The following is a 20,166-nucleotide window of genomic DNA, read 5'->3' as shown; positions in this document are numbered from 1 at the left end:
ACCTTATTGTCCTCCTTTGCCTCAAAGGGACCTAAAGTTACTTTCCCAAGGATCTGGTTACCCCTCACAACCTTTTTAACTTCCCAAAAAACAAGCTCCCGCCTCCTCCCTCTTCAAACAAGACTGAAGTGGCACATAACACACCTCTCTCTCTCCCCTAATATATCTAAGCCCCCAAGATTAGGTTTCCTCTGAAGTACTCAACCTCCCCCTGCACCTCTCCCCTTCAGCCCCTACTATAAATCATAAAATCTACCCAGCAACAATAGAGCGGCTTGCATTGGGGAACTGTCTAATAGTAGGGGACATGTACCCACTGAGTCCTAGTCCCAAATTAAATTCTGAAGTTTAGCGAACTCATTTTAGTTTGATGATGGGGAACCAATTTCTCAAGCCAGTGGCTGTGCATGTGAGTGTGTTTGGTTTTGTTAGGTAGAGAATCTAGTTGCCAGTCTGCAGCCTATTTCAAGCATAATCATTATTTCAAGCATAATCATACCCAATCCAGATTGCATACAGGTATACCTTGGGATATCTACACATAGAACTATCTACTCATAGAAGGTGCCCATGCATTCCCCAATTGGTACATTCTACCACTTCACCATGTGGCCAGTCTCTCCTTTGAAGTGTTAGGTACTATATTGAGAGTGATGTCCATGCTTATGGTTCAGTAACATCTTCTCAAGTTCCTTCTAATGGATGCTGTGTGTCTCAGAATGAAAAAGTCATCGTAACCAGATTATATTTTATTTGATGTACTCGAACAGCGCTCAACTTCCACATCACCACAAACCACTGCCTCTAATTTGGAGACAGGGAAGGGTCAAAAAGGGCAGGGTCCCATCAATAACTCAGCAACCTCAGAAGTGACCAGTCTGCAGCATTCTGAGTGGCTGCTTTTGGGAGGGAGAGTGTAAGCAATGGTAGCTGACAACGTGTGGCATTGCCTTTCTTATTGGTAGAACTCCCATTTGTCTAGTCAAACATCAAGTTGATGTTAGTAAGACCCTGATTGGTCTGAACAGTCATTATGTGGATGTAAGCAGGCCGGTGATTGGTCTATTCGGTCAGCATGTCGGCTCCCTCTCCCCCGGTGGCGTCTGTTAGGCTGAGGTCCTCCAGCATCTCCATCAGAGAGATCCGAGGAGCGCCCTCGTCATCCGTGTCACTCTCCACTGGGATCTTAGACGCATCTGTAATATAAAACAATACAACTTTATCATGAGGCTACAGCTTAAATGGATCAACAGAAAGCTGTGTGTGACAATTGAGGAAAACATCCAGGTTCTTGAACTATAAAGAGAAGCAGAAAGCTGTGGTCCCACTCACCTCTGAAGATGTTGACGTTCTTTCTCAGGGCTTCGTCTTCCTCCAGGTCCTCTAGGAAGTCCTGGTATTGTCTGAAACAGGAAGAGAGGAGAACAATAAATAAATCACTGCCAATGTTGTAGAGACACCTTTCACAACAAAGTCATCACTTGGATATAATGCATATCCATCCTTCACTTCCAGTTCTCTCCTCCCTCTCTGCTTCTCCCCCTCTACATTCCTCCTCTCCTCCTTACCGCTCGTCTTCAGGCGCCATGCCCTCTCTGTCTTTGTCCATCTCCTTCAGCTTCCAGTTCCTGCGCTTCACCCTCTTGCTGCGGTTGTAGCTCTTCTTGATCAGCACCTGCAAGTCCACAACAAACATGTTAAAATGGCTTCAATACATGCATTGACTTTGTTTTGTTATTATGTATTCTGTCCTTTGCAGTCATGTACTGACAGGTATGCAGCTGAGCTCTCATTTAAAAATTAAGTGAATAGTATTTGTTCAGGCGGACAATTTTTCCATTAGAGGTTTGACGTTTCAACTCAATGCAGCAAACATAAAATCAAACCAATACCACAATGTCCACCAGGGGGCAATGTGGTATTGTACTGACTAATATAGTCAGTACAGCATAGTACATTGTAAAAGGTTGTTGTTTTGGAGCAGTGTTCTCCAACCTCTTCTAGCATGAGAGCTACTTTTAAAAAATATAACGTTGCGAGCTACAATTTATTTTATCGCTTTCTAATAGGCACATTTTTCTCTTCTCGTCTACCTCGTCCCAGGGTCCTTGGTGTACAAGATGTGTTTTCTGTCAATATACCTGGTAAAATAATGGTTGATAAACAGTATTTGGCATGACAGGGCCCATAAAAATATATTTTGTATTTTCCAGAATTCTGTTTTATTTTTCCTGGTTTTGGATATTTGTTTTGTGTTTTCTACTCTCAATATTACAAATATTAATAGAGAAACAAAAAAAATTGATGTTCTGAGTCCATATCCATGCATAAATCACATCAGAAGACAATTTTTTTGGTCTAGAAAAAGTGTGTAATTCCCCTTTAATTGCCCATCTAGCAAGAGTGGAATGTGTTGGTCTAGCGATGTTTCTGCTGATAGGCCTACTGCTGAAGCACATGCCATGGCAGAGTTTGAAAAACAATGGCCACCCATTTGAAACAAATAATCATGATTTATAGTTCTGTCAGGTAAGCCTACTTTGAGGTTAACATTTGTAAGCCTACTTTGAGGTTAACATTTGTAAGCCTACTTTGAGGTTAACATTTGTAAGCCTACTTTGAGGTTAACATTTGTAAGCCTACTTTGAGGTTAACATTTGTAAGCCTACTTTGAGGTTAACATTTGTAAGCCTACTTTGAGGTTAACATTTAATAGAGAAGGTTTTTGGGGGAAGTCTGTCCACTCTACTGTATTAAAATGTGCACAATTACATTATCATGTGGGGTTGAACCTCAAACACACAAACCAATTGAATAAAAAAAAACTTTATCATTAGCATTGCTAACTGGCTACATACGGAGTAATAAGACAAATGCGCGCACCAAACACACAGACGGGGCAACATTGCTGGAAATTAATTGGCAGATATTGTGGTAACCTTTGGCTTTTTAAGCCAATAATGGCTAACCAGGGGTCGGAAAATGTCAATGTGACTTTGATTGGATAGTATCCGGGAGCTTTATGTTAATGACCGTTTGTGATGGAAAAATTAATGTACTTTCAGAATTGATTGGCAGCTACTCATATGTGGGCTGCGAGCTACTGGTAGATCTACCTGTTGGAGACCCCTGTTTTAAAGGATATATAAGTGTGCACACAGTAGTATGTACTGGTTCTTACCACATCAGGAATATGACTAGGATTCATCTTGTTCAGAAACTCATCATTAACGTTGGAATTGGCAAAGTCAAAGCTAGAGGGAAACAAAAGTGAAAAAACTAAATATTTTCTCAAACTTCACAAGCAAAAGAGTAAGATATTGTTTTGATTCTCTTATACAGCAAGAAATTACATGAACATTTAAGAGTTGTGTAGCTGTATAGCAGCCCACGACAGTCACCTACCCCTGCACCATGTCTCCTATGTTGAGCAGGTGGCCCAGGTGGGTGCGACAGTGGTACTGCTGAGCTGTGTCCATCTCTGATGTCTTCTGCACCCAAACCTCAGCCAGGGTGTGCTGGAAACAAACAAATCAGAACACACACACAAGATTTAGCCTAGCACCACCATTACCAAGGATGTTTAGTGTTCCAACACACTTAGATGGGGGAGGGGACGTTATCGTTCCATAGCAAACCCATTTCCTGTTCCATTTTACACAAACACTTCCATGCATTGTGGAGGGGTTCTCTAATCTGATGTGCTGCTTCAGGAATAATGTAATGGTTCACTATTGACATTTCTTCCAAGAAAATATAAATATTCCCCATAATTCAATCTGATCAACAGCACTTTCATTAAAGCCACAAACACACCAAAGCCCCGCAGTCAAGCTGTCTCAACCCAAACAATTTGTCTCGCCAACACACACACTAGAACATGTTTTTCTCACATGGAGTGAGGGAAGTTGCACGCATGAATACACACATCTAAAGAAACAGACTAGCAGCATTTATCTTGAAATTGAGGCGTTCTTACTAAATGGGGCACACTTCTGCCCAATTCCAAATAACCGGCCATTTCCCTCAGAACTCCTACCTTATTGGACCTTATGCCTGCTCCCGCCCCCAGCTTCTGGTTTCTGATGACATCAGTATCCATGACGATGAACTCCTCCAGTTGCCGTGGGCTAACGAGGCTGTTGAAGGGGTTGCGCCAGTATGTGCCCCCATCCACCTCAGCGACTGTTGGGTCCGACAGGAGAAATAGAATTACATGTTTATCTCTATGGACAGTCCAGAGTTTCAATTTCGACTGCTCAAAACACCAATAATTTCCTACACTCACATACACATGCTTGTGTCCGCACGCAAGATAAATAGATTGATTTGAACTTCACTCCCTCCTGCAGTCGAGTGATTTGGCTAGCATGGATCATTGTTCTGCCCAGAGGCTGGGGTGGAGACTGGCGGTTCTGGAGCAAAAATAGCCTTTCTTTGAACACTAATTAAAAACATGTGCCCTGCCTTTCAAAATATCAGAATTAAACACAGAGGGAATTTTTTACACGCACAGCACAGGCAGTAGTGACAACAAATGAGTGTGTGTGTGTGCCATATATGGAATGCCCTGATTAGACACAGAGGGAAGCTGTTGAGAGTGAGAGGATGGTGATGAGCATGTGGTGAACAGACGCACTGTAAACGATACTGGGTTCAGTTTGGTACAAAAGACTTAAATCAAGTGGAATATAATCACATTCCAATAGTCTATCAAAAACTGATGCTAAAAATATGGAGCAGATGGTAAACTTTTGATGCTTTATATCAAGACACGCACACAAGCACAAACTCTTGCACACACACATCCAATCACCTTTAAACGTTGACTTGTCAACACATCAACACCAATACATCAATCAATCAATGAAGCAAAGCATATCTGGAAAAGCAATTTTTCAGTAGCCAGAAAATCATGTGTTGAAACAGCCTCTGTCCCCTGGCAGCTAGGGGCCGACAGTAAAGGTGGTGCTGGTGTGTACTGTACTCACTCTGCAGGGTGTTGGGATCGATGAGGTGGATGGTGCTGGTGACTCGGGCACACACACACACCTGGCCCATGTTTCCCAGGCTCTGAGCCAGACGCGGCGACAGACACACCACGTTGTCCTGGGCAATGAGACAAAACATACCAGGGGTCAGACTGAGGTCAGGTTAGAGAGAACTTTGGAACCTCCTCCCAATGCCAACCTCCCCACCGGATTATTCCCCAGAGAAACCCACAGCCAGCAAGCCAGCTGTAGTACAGGAGAGATTAACATTAAACCCTGGATTAGGCTACACCTTCATGAACAATTCTCCTCTGAATAACAGAGGCTGTCATTGCCAGTTTGGTTATACAAGGGGTCAGCTAGGTTCTCTTTGTTTCATCAGCATGATTACAATTTGTTTCACAATGCAAAAGAAAATAAGATGTTGATTAGGAATGCGTTTCATTAATCTTGAAAATAATTAGTCATCCGTTTACTTAATGAGCCAGTGCTGCAATGCTTCATTCAGTCATTGGATAGAAATGCACAAAAACACATGTGGATAGAATTGGATATGAAAATAATTAACTCTTCACATGTATGGTCAGAAGCCAAGCATCAATGCGTATGTACTCAGTCTACATGTTAGAGCCTATGAGTAGATTAATCTACTACATGAATCCAACAGAAGAGCATTGACAAGAAACATTCACTCAACAAAAAAGCTTGAGTAAAGATTCCTGACCTAGACACACCCAGATTGATTCGAATTTAGTTTTCATTTGACGGTTCAAAAGCATATTTTAAAACAACACAGTTCTATCCAATGGAAGCTGTGTGTGTTATGATAAGAATGGGGAATCTGTTTAGGTCTGCCCTGGCCTGTTTGGACCTGAGCATTTGAGTATAGGTGCGCTCTGTTCACCTATAAAAATCAATTTTCAGCATCTTAAAATATATGTAGAGCATTTGACCTTCAGTATTTTTGAGGAAGATGCTGTATACCTTGCAAACAGGAACGATCTCAATGGAGTAGGTGCTCTTATAGTTGAATGTGTTTGAGTGGATGTCGTGGGAGATGAGGCGCTGGGAGGTCTTCGACCTAAACAAGACAGAGTGACACAAAGAAACCATAAAGACACTACAAGAATATATCTTGACAGAGAGAAAATAAGCAACATTCTCAATCTCCATGCTAAGCTAAATATATATATATATATATATATATACACACAAACATACATACATACATACACACACAGTGAGGGAAAAAAGTATTTGATCCCCTGCTGATTTTGTACGTTTGCCCACTGATAGGTTTATTTGAACAGTGAGAGACAGAATAACAACAAAGAAATCCAGAAAAACGCATGTCAAAAATGTTATTAATTGATTTGATTTTAATGAGGGAAATAAGTATTTGACCCCTCTGCAAAACATGACTTAGTACTTGGTGGCAAAACCCTTGTTGGCAATCACAGAGGTCAGACATTTTGTAGTTGGCCACCAGGTTTACACACATCTCAGCAGGGATTTTGTCCCACTCCTCTTTGCAGATCTTCTCCAAGTCATTAAGGTTGAGGCTGACGTTTGGCAACTCGAACCTTCAGCTCCCTCCACAGATTTTCTATGGGATTAAGGTCTGGAGACTGGCTAGGCCACTCCAGGACATTAATGTGCTTCTTCTTGAGCCACTCCTTTGTTGCCTTGGCCGTGTGATTTGGGTCATTGTCATGCTGGAATACCCATCCACGACCCATTTTCAATGACCTGGCTGAGGGAAGGAGGTTCTCACCCAAGATTTGACAGTACATGGCCCCGTCCATCGTCCCTTTGATGCAGTGAAGTTGTCCTGTCCCCTTAGCAGAAAAACACCCTCAAAGCATATTGTTTCCACCTCCATGTTTGACGGTGGGGATGGTGTTCTTGGGGTCATAGACAGCATTCCTCCTCCTCCAAACACAGCGAGTTGAGTTGATGCCAAAGAGCTCCATTTTGGTCTCATCTGACCACAACACTTTCACCCAGTTCTCCTCTGAATCATTCAGATGTTCATTGGCAAACTTCAGACGGGCATGTATATGTGCTTTCATGAGCAGGGGGACCTTGCGGGCGCTGCAGGATTTCAGTCCTTCAAGGCGTAGTGTGTTACCAATTGTTTTCTTGGCGACTATGGTCCCAGCTGCCTTGAGATCATTGACAAGATCCTCCCGTGTAGTTCTGGGCTGATTCCTCACCGTTCTCATGATCATTGCAACTCCAGGAGGTGAGATCTTGCATGGAGCCCCAGGCCGAGGGAGATTGACAGGTCTTTTGTGTTTCTTCCATTTGCGAATAATCGCACCAACTGTTGTCACCTTCTCACCAAGCTGCTTGGCGATGGTCTTGTAGCCCATTCCAGCCTTGTGTAGGTCTACAATCTTGTCCCTGACATCCTTGGAGAGCTCTTTGGTCTTGGCCATGGTGGAGAGTTTGGAATCTGATTGATTGCTTCTGTGGACAGGTGTCTTTTATACAGGTAACAAACTGAGATTAGGAGCACTCCCTTTAAGAGTGTGCTCCTAATCTCAGCTCGTTACCTGTATAAAAGACACCTGGGAGCCAGAACGCTTTCTGATTGAGAGGGGGTCAAATACTTATTTCCCTCATTAAAATGCTAATCAATTTATAACATTTTTGACATGCGTTTTTCTGGATTTTTTTGTTGTTATTCTGTCTCTCACTGTTCAAATAAACCTACCATTAAAATTATAGACTGATCATTTCTTTGTCAGTGGGCAAACGTACAAAATCAGCAGGGGATCAAATACTTTTTTCCCCACACTGTATGTAAATGTGATTCCAGTTTATTTTTTATTAATATAAATTAGCAAAAAGTTATTATGGGGTACTGTGTGTAGATTGATGAGCGAAAAACCAATTTAATCAATTTTAGAGTAAGGCTGTAACGTAACAAAATGAGAAAAATGTCAAGGGGTCTGAATACTTTCCAAAGGCACTGTATGTCTATAGACATTGAATAATCATAGCTCTAGCCACACAGACCGCACTTAATATGGTTAGTGCGGTCTACCTCATCACTGTTCAACATCAACACATCTCAACACCAAATGAACATTGCATGGGCATTATGCAATAACCATGAAGGCACCATCCAGAGTAGGATGATGTCACCCCTAGACACTGACCTCAGGTCAGATAGTTCTGTCACTACAGGGTGGAGGGACTCTGGTGAACTGGTTCCTACCTGCAGGGGACTGTGCACTGGAGGAAATCCACCATCTTCTGAGCATGCTGCTTGGTGGCATAGTAGAAATCAATACCCTCTGAGAGAGGAGAAAGATTCAAAACCAATCAGTCCTCAATCAATAAATCAACCACAGGCACACACACCACACGTAACCTCCGTCATCACACTTAATACGCCAGCCTCAGTAATACAGAACAGATGGCCACCGCGGGGGAAATATGGCCGCCACATGTTGAAGCCTCAAGGTTTTTAACTCCGGCTAGAGAGGGAGGTAATTTATATCCAACTGTCAAATGACAGCTTCTCCCTTACAATCTGGTCCAACCACACTGGGCGCTGTTTCTGAAATATCTCTCACTACACATTGTGTGTGTATGTCTGAAAATAGGACCTGAGTCAAACAGCATTCTTGGCATGGTAAATGAAATGCTCAGTACTATGATCCTACCACACTGATTATAAACACATTGCCATGCCCTTCTAAAGCCTAGGATAGGAAAGCTTTATTAAAGAAAATCGTCAATGGTAAGCTTGCATGGTCTGGTGTCTCTTCCTGGATGAAAACCCCACTTTAAAACAGTATATTCTATCCCAAACCCACCATGGATCTCCTTGATGTTGAGTGCGTGCTGATGGAGTTTGTGCTTGAGAATCAGCTGCTCCAGGTAGTAGAATGTCTTCTTGTGAGAAGTCTAAAAAGGACCAGCCCAATATTAGGTTACCAACACGTTAAAAACGATTGATGTGGTGAGCAACATGAATAATATAATTCTAATCATCAGTGTTACCTTCTGTCTGACTTGCACCACAGAGTTCCAGAAGTCCTTGGCCTCGACACGGTGGCAGTCATCACACATCTGGCCCTGGATGACAAACTCCACCACAAACACCTGCTGCAGGATGGCTCCATTCATCACCTGGACAGGACAGACCAAACTACCATCAACCACTATTCTCTTATATGACTGACTCAGAACATAGTTTAGGATTGTAATGTGACACACCAGGTAAATAATCCAGAAGCGGGCTAGAAAGCTGTGACCCAAAGGGAATTGGCTTTGACCCACCAGTGGATCATTACCCACCCAACATTTGGGAAACACTGATGTGCAACACTTTATTAATCAGGGTTTGGTGCTGCTATTTCTGGTGACTAAAGGGCATCTAGATACGGGGCGGCAGGTAGCTTAGTGGTTAAGAGCGTTGTGCCAGTAACCGAAAAGTCGCTGGTTCTAATCCCCGAGCCGACTAGGTGAAAAATCTGTCGATGTGCCCTTGAGCAAGGCACTTAACCCTAATTGCTCCTGTAAGTCGCTCTGGATAAGAGCGTCTGCCAAATGACTAAAATGTAAATGTAATACAAGATCACTGGTCACACAAATCCTCTTACACTCCAGACAAAGGCCTGGGCCCTGAGGAGATCAGATTCCTCTGAAAGGTCATGAAGTTAAGATGACAGCCACTGGCTAATCTTCACCCAATCCCTGCTCTGAAACTACACAGCCAGCCCATTATCCCTTTACTGTCACCTGGATTAAATAATGACAACATGGAAGTTAGCGGTGGGACACGTCCTCCTGATCAGGTTCCTAATCCACACTAATCCATTCTATTAAATATCACACTCTCACGCCTCTTATTTCTCCACTCACCTCTTTCTGTATGGTCACCTTCAACTTGATCCGCTTGGAGTGGGGTTCTGTCCACAGGAATCCAGCATCAATCAGACGCACCTGGATTGAGAGGTCACATGAGTTTCTGAGGCGAATGGCTACAGCCCTGTTGAAAAATGTTAACAAGTTTATGTTTGAATGTAAAAAGAGCAGAGTAGGGAAGGGATACTCACTTTGGTCATGTTGCCCTTCAGTTTTTTAAGGCAGAGGGCGAGCAGTTCCCTGGACTCCAGAGCACACTGCACCCAGGAGGCTGGAGGCTGCAAGTACCTGCATGGAAGAGAAAGAGGTGCAATCAATCCATCTGAACTAATGTTGGTGCCTTGGCAAGATCCCAGTTAACTGCCTAATGATCCTTTGGTCAAGCAAGAGCACAAGACAGGGACTTAAACGTCTTAGCTGTGGCACTAAGTTTGACAGGCTTGTGATGGTGGTCTGGGCTGTACCGTTCACACTGCTTGCAGAAGTGCAGATTGACTTGCTTGGGGATTCCCTCTGAGATGTCCACTGTGGTCCTGAGGCAGGACACACACATGTTGGCTGGATTTGGGGGGATGGGGATGCCACAGGTGCAGCACAGGCTGGGGAGAGGAGAGAAACCATTCCTTAATTAGTACTGTGTACCAGCTGATACCTTTGAAAAAGTTATGAATCTACACATTCACACGAATGGTAAAGGACAGATTATTTGTAGCCTGTAGGAGGCTGATCATAAATTCTACTTACATGTTCCCCTGGCTGCTTGTAGCAGGAACTTGCATGTATTCCATTATAAATGGTGTGGGTGTTGTAGTGAGATCTAGATACAAGACAAATCAGATTGATGTTATGAAATCAGATAAATCAGAACTTTTTAGATTATATACAAAAACGTCATGATATAAGCAAACAACACATCCACATGTGTATTGATTACGGACAATACATGGTAGCCAGCTAACTTTATCTAGTGCACTAACTTCCCTGTTAATGTTTTTTTTTTCTCAGCTACAACTCTTTGATATCTCTCAGGAGTTAATCATTCATCACAATGTCACAACTCATCTGACAGACCCATCTGTGCTGGCACTTGTCGTTAGCTAGGTATACAATTGGATTTACTTCACTAAACGGCAACCAGTAACTGTTAGATAGAAAAAGGCAGATTTAAATGGCCGGTAACGTTACTTGCTAGCCTTAGCCTAGCTAACAGGGAACAGCTTTCCTTCCGACTAATTTGCGATGATCGTGACAGTTTGGTCATTACATAGGAGGAGCCGTGTTAAAAGGTTTCGGGGCCCTTAATGCCATTTCATGAGACAACTGATAAACAACACGTATTTACAGAATGTTAGTCCATGTACACGTTGCGGACCTCCACGTTTCTCCACCACAAACTGGAAAGGAGGAGCAGGATGATGACGACACACAATTTCCTGGTGGCAAAAGGACCCAGTCCCTCCCTCTCTTTTGCCTGAGTGCAGTAACTTCAAAAACCATTCAAATTCAAAACAGACAGAAGAAACAGCATTATTGGTATATGGATGTTATGAAATGATTGACAAATATTGTAATAATCCAATTAATTATTGTTGATATACATTGGATTGGCCAAGAAGGCAATACGTATTTTAGAAATATAAGGTCAATTCATTTACCCAAAGATGATCGATTTATTGAACCCAAAGGCATTATCGTTATCTATACCTTCCTCCTTTATCTTTCTTCATCGCCATTATCATCAACAACAACAACAAACCAAAGAAGAATTGTACAAAGTACCTTATCCATTCAGTTTCTAAACCTTTGCCTTATCTGTTTTATAACCGCTCTGGGGTCATGTCTAGCTTGGATAGAGTTTTTGTCCAATTTACGTCAAAAGTAGATTTTTTGTGTTAATTTTAGTTTACTCTAACTCTTTTCCTAACCTTAACCCAATTCTCCTAACCTGTTACGTTCATTCTCATAACCTATTACGAAAAGTCAATTTTGACAAAATCTCTATCGCTTAGACAAAACCCTGGTCTGGTCCTCGAGGCTTGCCGTAACATATATAACCAGGTGGGCTCAGATTAAAACAATCCGCGGTTGGGGGTGCGTACATCGGTGAAGTAGTTACGTAAGTCAAAAATACGCGATTTACCCAAATTCTATTAATTTTCTATTCAGCAGTATAAAGTTGCAAGTGACATTTAGTTTGCCCCTCCAGAAATATGATTATGTTATCCTAAACAAGGTTGCATGGTGCACACCTCACGTTCTCCAATTGGTGCGGTCCTGAAAACTAACGCTTCCTCGGCTTCAATTTGAGAGCACTATTTACAGCTCAATCTCAACCTCGCTGTCAAAGGTTGAGGGAGCCTGCAATTTGCTTTCAAATTAGCTTTAAACGAGGTACTTCAAAGCGGGGTCTCTCCAACTGTCTGAGGTTTTATATAGCTACCATTCTCCTCCTTGCAACGGTTGCGATTCACTGCATCATATGGACAAGGGACAACCGCTGGTTCACGGGGCTTTATGATAGAGTGAGCCAGCCAATACAGCATTTTACACCCCGCATTGTCTAACGTTACGGATTCTCCAATACATCAAGCCGCATTGCTACATGCGAGCTATCAGTGTTGGGTTGAATTAATTCAGCTTTTTACACCAGATGTGCTGTAGGCTACGTTTGGTGAATTTGGTTTCGCTGTTTATTTACTCTAACATCGATAATAATGGACTGAAAGTTGCGGGTAAACAATAACAACCTGCAGTGATTTCTTGTTTGTGTAAATGATAGAGGATACGATGACACTGTTGTCTCTTTTGGGTCGGATCATGCGTTATTTTCTGCTCAGACCAGAGACCTTGTTCCTCCTATGCATAAGCCTGGCTTTATGGAGTTACTTCTTCCACACTGACGAGGTGAAAACCATCGTCAAGTCCAGCCGGGATGCTGTCAAAATGGTCAAGGGGAAAGTGGCGGAGATTATGCAGAATGACAAATTCGGGGGACTCGACGTTCTGGACGCAGAGTTCTCCAAAACCTGGGAGTTCAAGAGCAACAATGTGGCGGTGTACTCCATCCAAGGCCGGAGAGATCACATGGAAGACCGCTTTGAGGTCCTCACTGACATCGTGAACAAGAGTCACCCGTCTATATTTGGGATTTTCGATGGCCATGGGGGAGAGGTAAGATAAATGGGCTGTTATCGTTCATTTGTTGAGACTATACTTTTTTTGATTGGTCAACACTTGCACATGCACTTGCTATGCATCCAATCATATTAATCCCTCTCCACAGGGGCATGCATAAGGCGCTTTAGCACTTTACTTTGTGAAGTTGTGCCAAAAATAAGAGACCATCATTCATGGTCTTACAAGTTTAAAATACTTATAGACATAACACGATTGTGTGGTATGCTGCAGATAAAGTCTAAACTGATTATAGCAGGCTTGGGGGGAAAAATAAGAGAAACTCATTCAAACGTGTAGGTTGATTGAAGATGGATGTGACAAGAGAGCTGGTCATTTCCAACCCCAGTGAGAGATGCTTTCGGATATGGGTCATATTCTGGTCTGAATACGGTAAATCACTGGTGCCCTGTGCATGACCATAACTTGTCATCCGATGCCCATGCACCTGTCACCCTCTTCATGTTCTGGTCACTCACTGGTTACAGACAAAGCCCTGGCAGCTGTAGGTCTTTGACTCCATGACAAGCATTCAGTAGCACAGATCGAACAGCTTGTCTCACAGAAATACGCTTCCTACTCTCATCAGCCAGATGTCCCTATAGAGGGGCAAAGCGTCCAGCCGTCAGGCGGTGTGTGTGTGTGAGAGAGAGGGAGTTGATATATGAGAGAGAAGGGGATAGGCAGTCAGTCAATGTAAGGGTCATACTCCATGCACAAGACAAAGTGGGATACTGATCTTGTTACTCCTCATCGTGACCAGAAGAGAATGCATGTGTTTTTAAAAAGTTTTTTAAATGTGATGCTGGGGGGTATCGCCATCGTTGTCAGGGCAACAACACTGATTGATCATGATGGCCTGCCTGAACAGTGACCTTGTCTCCGTGGGCTTCAGCTGTAGCCACGCGGTCCTGACCGCCCAGTATTGACTGACGCCATGGAGCTACGTGAAGAAACTCACTGGCAAATGCTTTCTGACAAGGCTCCCCTCTCTCCTCCCCCCTCACACTGCCTCTCTCCCAGACCCAGTCTACGGGCTGCCAGTGGTTTTCTAAGGAGCTCTACTGCTCAGACCTGATCTAGTCTGTTTAATACAGAAGTTGACTATTCTGTCATGATCCAGGCTGAAATATAACATTGTAAAAATAGACAGCGATGGAGATGGAGGATAACCATTCTTTTCGGGGTAGATTAAACTGTGGGCTCTAGTGCAGCAGCTCCCTTTGACCAAAACTGGTCATTTGTCTGGTTTTCCCTGCAGCATGTTTGAGTTTGCTCTTTCGTTCCTTCTTCCCTGGATTCCTTATAGAGGATGGTAAACCAGGCTATAAAAGCCTTCCTCAGCTCTGTGTGTGGGAGAGGGAGAGCAGAGAAAGAGGGTGTTCACTTCAGATTTGCTCATGAAGGCGAGGGACTTTTTTCCCTCGCTATGGCCTTGGGCGACAATTTGGTGTGTTTTTTATTCCTACACGCTCTTTTGAAGTGTGTGAAACTGTTGCCAGACACCAGCTTTTCAAATGGCTCTGTAGCTACTGTATATTATTGTTTATGTATTCCTGGCCCAGGGGCGGTGCGTCAGCAGAGAGATGCAGTGTAGCCCAGGGCTGGAGGAGGACTCAGCTCAGCATATTGGTTAGTTCCCTCTACCTCTCTAAACAGGACAGAGTAATGTTCCCTCTGATTTTAAATGATTTGTCGACCCTTTGGGCAAGATAGCCTATCTCTCTCTCCTACTCAAAACAAAGTTGACATATGATTCACCAAGCCCTAGTGGCAGGAGAGGGGTTGAAGGGTGAGGTAGGTTGGGGGAGGTTGGTGAGAGGGTTGGTAGCCAGAGTTACTTGCCAGGACACCTTGTCCTAGCTCTGACACTGGCCTGGAACTAATCGATTTACCCACAGGAAGATACATCGCCTCTCAGAGACGAATTGCAAGCTGGAAACACACACACACTAAATGCTATACCTTGCAAGGATACCTTGCAAATAATTGACATTTCTTTCCTTAATTGCTGGTTATTTGGTATGCATGTGGATGTCTCTGGAGATAGCGATTCATGACGTCTCTAAGTAATATATCCATTCCAGGCTGTTTGTTCTGACTCCATGTAAACATAAACTGACTAATGTTCATCCCTTATTGATATTCTGTAGGGAGAGATGCTCTCTACATGGGTGATGGTCTTTAAGATAACACCCTGGGGGTCTGGCTGAAGATCCTGTCTGATGTATAGACCTGCTTCTAGCTGCACACAATTACTGTATGTCCACAATAGAATACCAAGTTGAGACATTTATAACTCCCCTCTTTACTCTCCTAGTATGTTATCTTTCCTTTTCTCTGAATGGCTCAATGGAGAAAGGCAGTTCCGATAATGAAGTCATCTCTTTCCCTTTGTGCTGATGTCCCCCCCCCCCCCACTCTGCCATCTTAAAGTTCAGTTTAGAGGAGAGTGGTGTGGCTGCGTGTGCGTAGGCAGTTTCTGAACAGGAGAAGATGGAGAGAAGTATTGTGTTAAGAGGGATGAGAGGAAAGAACACAAGGATGACCTTTTGAAGTGGGGCTCCTCTTTATTATTCGTAATCGTTCCCTTTCTTGCTTACCTTGGCCCTCACCGGAGTTCACCTTCCAATCGCACTGACAATAAAGGCCTCTGTTAGTGGAAAGGGCACCGTTTGCATTTTAATCCTGGGGAGGGACAGAGAAGGTGTGTAAGAGACTGTGAGAAAGAGACTGAGTGTGTCTGAGACTGTGTGTGTGAGCCGAGTGCATGCGTGAGAGACTGTCTTGCAGAGGGAAGCCCATTGCTTGCAGTTTGCTGAACCCTTGAATATTATAGTTGACCTGCTTTCATCCTCCTCCCTCTCTCCTCTCCTCTCCTTTTCTCCTCTCTTTCATCCACTCAGGTTGTCAGTGTGATTACAGCTCAGTGTAACTGCAGTCTGATTACTGGAGCACTATTTGAGGAGCTTTCAATTCAACTCCTTTCATTTCCATCTCCATACCGCCATTTTCCCTCACTTCATCTCATCTATACTGTAGCCCTGTTGCAGAATGGCTCCAGTGGGTGTGTGTCTCTGCATCAGGCTCATGGTTCCCTCCCCATGGGAATAAACCCTCTTCACCTGTTATGGAGGGCTGGTGGGCTCAGTTGACTGGTCTCCAGGAGTGTGTTTGTCTGCATCTTACTGTGTCCATTTCTGATTGTGGACAGCTGTGTCTGCATGTCTATCAGGCTCCAGCTGTGTGTGTGTGTCTCTGGTTTAGATATTCAGCAGCCTGGATCCCTCTTGAGCCCACTCACACTGGAGATGAAAGAAGCGGCATGACTAATTGCAGTGTCGGCATTATAGAGGATTACATAGTGTGTGTGTGTGTTCCCTCATGTTAAAATGCAAATCTAAAGTAATGGATTTCCAGGGGACATTAGATGAAGTGAACGATCAGCAGCGATGGCATGTTATCGTGAAATGCCACTGCCTATTTGGGCTTTACACACCTGTTCCAGACGATGTCATTTCCTGCCGAATGTCCCCCGCAAGTGTCAGCCCTCCGAAATCTAATTTAAATGTATTCCTCCAGGAGCCATAAAATAATGGAATCCATGAGAATAATAATACAAAAGGAATACACCATTCACCCTGGCAGACCAAAAATACTCTGCTTCGCTCACGGCTGCTTCACTTCATTCTGGAGGCAGATTCCTGAACCCACTTTTATTGCTTTTGGCAAAAGCAGATGCTCAACATTTCTTTCAGACCTGCCTTGATGTTGTGGAAAGAGCAGTGAGCAGGAAAGGTGATGTTTTGTAGGGAAAAACACCCTGTAGAGATGGACTGGGAGCTTTTCTACAGTTCTCTGACCTTTTAGTCATTCCGCACCAGTTGGGCATAAAAAAGTTGGTCTTCGATCCTAGATCAGGTGTAGAGTTAAGACCAGGATGGTGCTACTGGCCCCAGAAGACTGTCACGGAATGTTTGTTGAGCGGAACCCGACGAGTGGAACACTGTAAATACGGAACCCAAATGTCACAATTACCCCATTTGCCATTTTAAGTATTTTCTGCCATGGGCAATTGTTTCGTGCAGTAGTAAACTCACATTGAGTGTAACGTTATTCTGTTTTTCCCACCAACATTCTTTTCCATTATGCAAGTACTTGTCCCATAACCCCTCTTGTCCTGAAATTCTCTAGCTTGTATTGGTTCTTTTGGAGTGTGTGTAGTGCATGTGGAGCCCCCCAAAAGTCCCCAGCAAAGCTCCCAGCATGGCGTCCCTCCCGGCCGTTCAATAATTCAACACTCCCTCTGCCAGCCAGGCGCTTCTTCTGCTAAAAGCTGCCTATCTAACCCCCCCCCCCATTCATTGTGATAATGGAGCTGGTCAACAAACCACCCATAGGTGATTAGTTGAGAGCCCAATGAACAGGAAATGCTGACGTCTTATATAGTGGACCTAAAAATACTTAGTCATGGCTGGTTCCACCCCTCCCCGGCAGATCAGGAGCTACCTTGTTTTCTTCTTGTGTCTATGTGTATCGGGTCATAGCGCACAAACAAGTGATAACTTTAGTTCCGTTTCACCTCATATTTCCACATAGCTGAGCCCTTGGAAGATAGTAAAAGACAGGATGAACTGAAAAACTGTGGTCACTCTGAGGCTCTTTCTCTTGACCGTGTGACCAAGTTGAACAGAAGCCAAGATGAGGGGAGACAATACAGGTCTGTTCTGTTAATAAAATGATCTCTAAACTGGAGTCACACCATGTCCTTGACGATACACCCAGACCAGCTGCAGGGAGCTAGAGGAAACCATCCTTATGAAAAGCACAGCACTGGTAGTTAAGAAATTCCCTAGCAATAGAAAGAGATCTATCAATATTCATACAGATATAATCAACAAAGCAGGTATATATTTTAATTTTTCCCTGACAGGTGGAGTGGTTCAAATAAGGTTCCCCAGATTTCTAAAAGTTGAGACAACAGTCAAGGAGAGAATCTCTTATGCTGACTGTCTCCTCCCTGTGGTGCTGTGCATGAGGCTGGATGGATGGGCTGAGGGGTGAGAAGTTGGCCTTGTTTGGGATTTTGGACAGGGAGGAGGGAGATGTAGAATACCCCTCCAAGTCTCCACTCCACATCATACACATGCACACACTCCTCTAGTCCTCCCCATGGCCTCTGATGGGGTTCTATAGAGGGCAGGGGGTATATTCTGTGCTGCCAGGTCTCTCTGCTTTTTGACTCTGTGGATGGTGGGCACTCTGTTCTTTCTGTGTGAATAGGTTATGAATGAATGAACAGGGCTAAATGGCCATGACTCTAGGCTCCTACTGAGTGGACTGGCGTCAGCTGCCTTTACAGACAGAAAAAGGTGTGAGGCAGTGGAAAGGGATGTCTCTCTTCTCTATGATTGGTGCTGTTTTAGCAGTGGGGAGAGCAGGCAGAGGAATGTTGACACGGGAAGGAGAGGATCACTCACAGCTGCTGTGTGTATGTGTGATGGACATACAGGAGGTGTGTGTGTGTGTGTGTTTATGTGTGATGGACATACAGGAGGTGTGTGTGTGTGTATGTGTGATGGACATACAGGAGGTGTGTGTGTGTGTGTGTGTGTGTGTGTGTGTGATGCTCACTGGTCTATGCGTCTGTCCCAGCTGTGACTTCTACCAGACTCCACTTTGGGTGAGCTGCGGATCAGTGGGTTGGGACGGATGGGGCAGGTGCATTCTTTTTGGGGGCTGTGTGTGTAGTTCACGCTGTACACTATGGTGTGTGTGTGAGCGTACATGCATGGGTCTGTGTGTAGGAGGGGTAAGCTATAACACAGAAGACTGTCTGCAGGGCTTATGTGTTGGCTGATCAGACAGGAGGAATGCAGGACATATGAGTGGCTGATGTGAGCAGATGGTTTCTATCAACTACAGCATGGACCTGAACTCTCCTTTCCTTAGCGCAGAGACTGGGCTTCTCAAGGATATGTATACTCAATGTTCTATTCTAATCTGTCATATGAGTGTGTAAACTCCTTCTAGTGGGAGGAGCAGTTGTATTCATTTTAAGGTTGTGTGTGTGCGGCCCATACTGGTAGACCTGTTGGAACTCTGTCGTCTACTTCTGATTACGGCCCTCTGAGATTTATGACCCGTAGAGGCTGTTTCATTCTTTAATTTTAATTCCTTTCTAAATGTGTTCAGATGGTTGGTTGGTTGGTGTGTGTGTGTGACCGTCTGCGGTGTGTGTGTGTGTGTGTGTTTGGTCCTCTGAGATTTATGACCTGTAGAGAGGCTTTTTCATTATTTTTTATACCTTTTCTAAATGTGTTCAGATGGTTTGTGTGTGTGACCGTCCGTAGTGTGTGTTTGTGACTGCCAGTGTGTGTGTGATGGTTTGTGGTGTATGTGACCACCAGTGCACTGAGGCCTGAGCTGAAAAACTCCCTCTTAGTTAGACCAGGCTGCGAGTTTAGAGAATAACCATGATGAAGTTATGGCTTGGCTGAGTTGGCTATGATCCTCATACATGCTTCTGAATCCACACCCACTGAGTCTTCCATAGGCAAGCAAGCATTACTGTTAAGCTTGCCTGACTGATTATTTTACTCTCTGTAGGTCACCTTATATGAGCATCTGCCAGAGAGGAACTCATTATATTACAACCTAATGTACGTTTTTCTTAGACTTTCCCTGGATATTTCCTATGCGGAGACCGGAGAGCTAGGTGGATTGTAGAGCTGAGAGTGATGGGTTATGAGTGATGGGCTGGGGGCTCAGGGCTGAGCTGCTAAATTGATTAGTGAAGTAGGGGGAGGCGTATGGTGATGGTGGCTAATGGTAACCGCTGAAGGCCCAGGGAAATCTGCTTTCCTCCTCCTGACTGTCTCTCTAAATCCATGACTGAAGGGAGGAGAGGAGACTGCAGGGAAGATTAGAACTACACTAATCCCAGTTGAGAGATTGGAAATATGTTTAGAACCTTTTACTTGTAGTTGTTTTATTTCTTCCAGTCTCTCTGTCAGTGGAGGCTGGTGGGGGGAGCTATAGGAGGACGGGCTCATTGTAATGGCTGGAATAGAATCAGTGGAATGGAGTCAAACATATGGAAATGACATTGTCTCCG

General features: G+C 44.0%; 2 protein-coding genes across 3 annotated transcripts in view; one reads left to right on the top strand and one right to left on the bottom strand.

The window, feature by feature from the left end:
* Positions 1–734: 734 nt before the first annotated feature.
* On the bottom strand, positions 735–11,335 carry nmd3 (NMD3 ribosome export adaptor). Of its 2 annotated transcripts, none has more exons than XM_041877845.1 (16): positions 11,248–11,335; positions 10,620–10,692; positions 10,340–10,474; positions 10,067–10,163; positions 9,873–9,953; positions 9,009–9,137; positions 8,822–8,912; positions 8,218–8,296; positions 5,976–6,072; positions 4,992–5,109; positions 4,040–4,185; positions 3,406–3,518; positions 3,182–3,254; positions 1,569–1,675; positions 1,333–1,403; positions 735–1,196 (listed from the first exon to the last, which is right to left on the bottom strand). In XM_041877845.1, the coding sequence occupies exons 2-16, from the start codon at positions 10,661–10,663 to the stop codon at positions 1,063–1,065; spliced, it is 1,515 nt and encodes a 504-aa protein (XP_041733779.1). In that variant the 5' UTR covers positions 10,664–10,692; positions 11,248–11,335; the 3' UTR covers positions 735–1,062. The 2 variants fall into 2 exon arrangements, with proteins under 2 accessions (XP_041733779.1, XP_041733777.1); XM_041877843.2 differs by having other exon boundaries at positions 11,218–11,330.
* A 667-nt stretch (positions 11,336–12,002) lies between these two features.
* Positions 12,003–20,166, top strand: part of LOC121567653 (protein phosphatase 1L-like) — a 43,988-nt gene continuing 35,824 nt past the window's right edge. Inside the window, exon 1 of the mRNA XM_041877842.2 lies at positions 12,003–13,046. Within this exon, the coding sequence (XP_041733776.1) occupies positions 12,648–13,046 (399 nt within the window). The 5' untranslated portion in view covers positions 12,003–12,647. The remainder of the gene's footprint in view (positions 13,047–20,166) is intronic.

The sequence above is a fragment of the Coregonus clupeaformis genome, chromosome 6 (genome assembly GCF_020615455.1).
Source record: "Coregonus clupeaformis isolate EN_2021a chromosome 6, ASM2061545v1, whole genome shotgun sequence".
NCBI lineage: Eukaryota > Metazoa > Chordata > Actinopteri > Salmoniformes > Salmonidae > Coregonus > Coregonus clupeaformis.
The sequence above is the reverse complement of the archived record's forward strand: the minus strand, read 5'-3'. Positions and strand labels throughout refer to the sequence as shown.

Coding starts and splice junctions, on each gene's coding strand:
- nmd3 (XM_041877845.1), bottom strand. CDS start 10,663: ATGGAATACATGCAAGTTCCTGCTACAAGCAGCCAGGGGAACAT. Junction 5,110..5,975: donor AGATCGTTCCTGTTTGCAAG/GTATACAGCATC, acceptor CTCATTGCCCAG/GACAACGTGGTGTGTCTGTC. Junction 3,255..3,405: donor ATAGGAGACATGGTGCAGGG/GTAGGTGACTGT, acceptor GTTTCCCTCTAG/CTTTGACTTTGCCAATTCCA.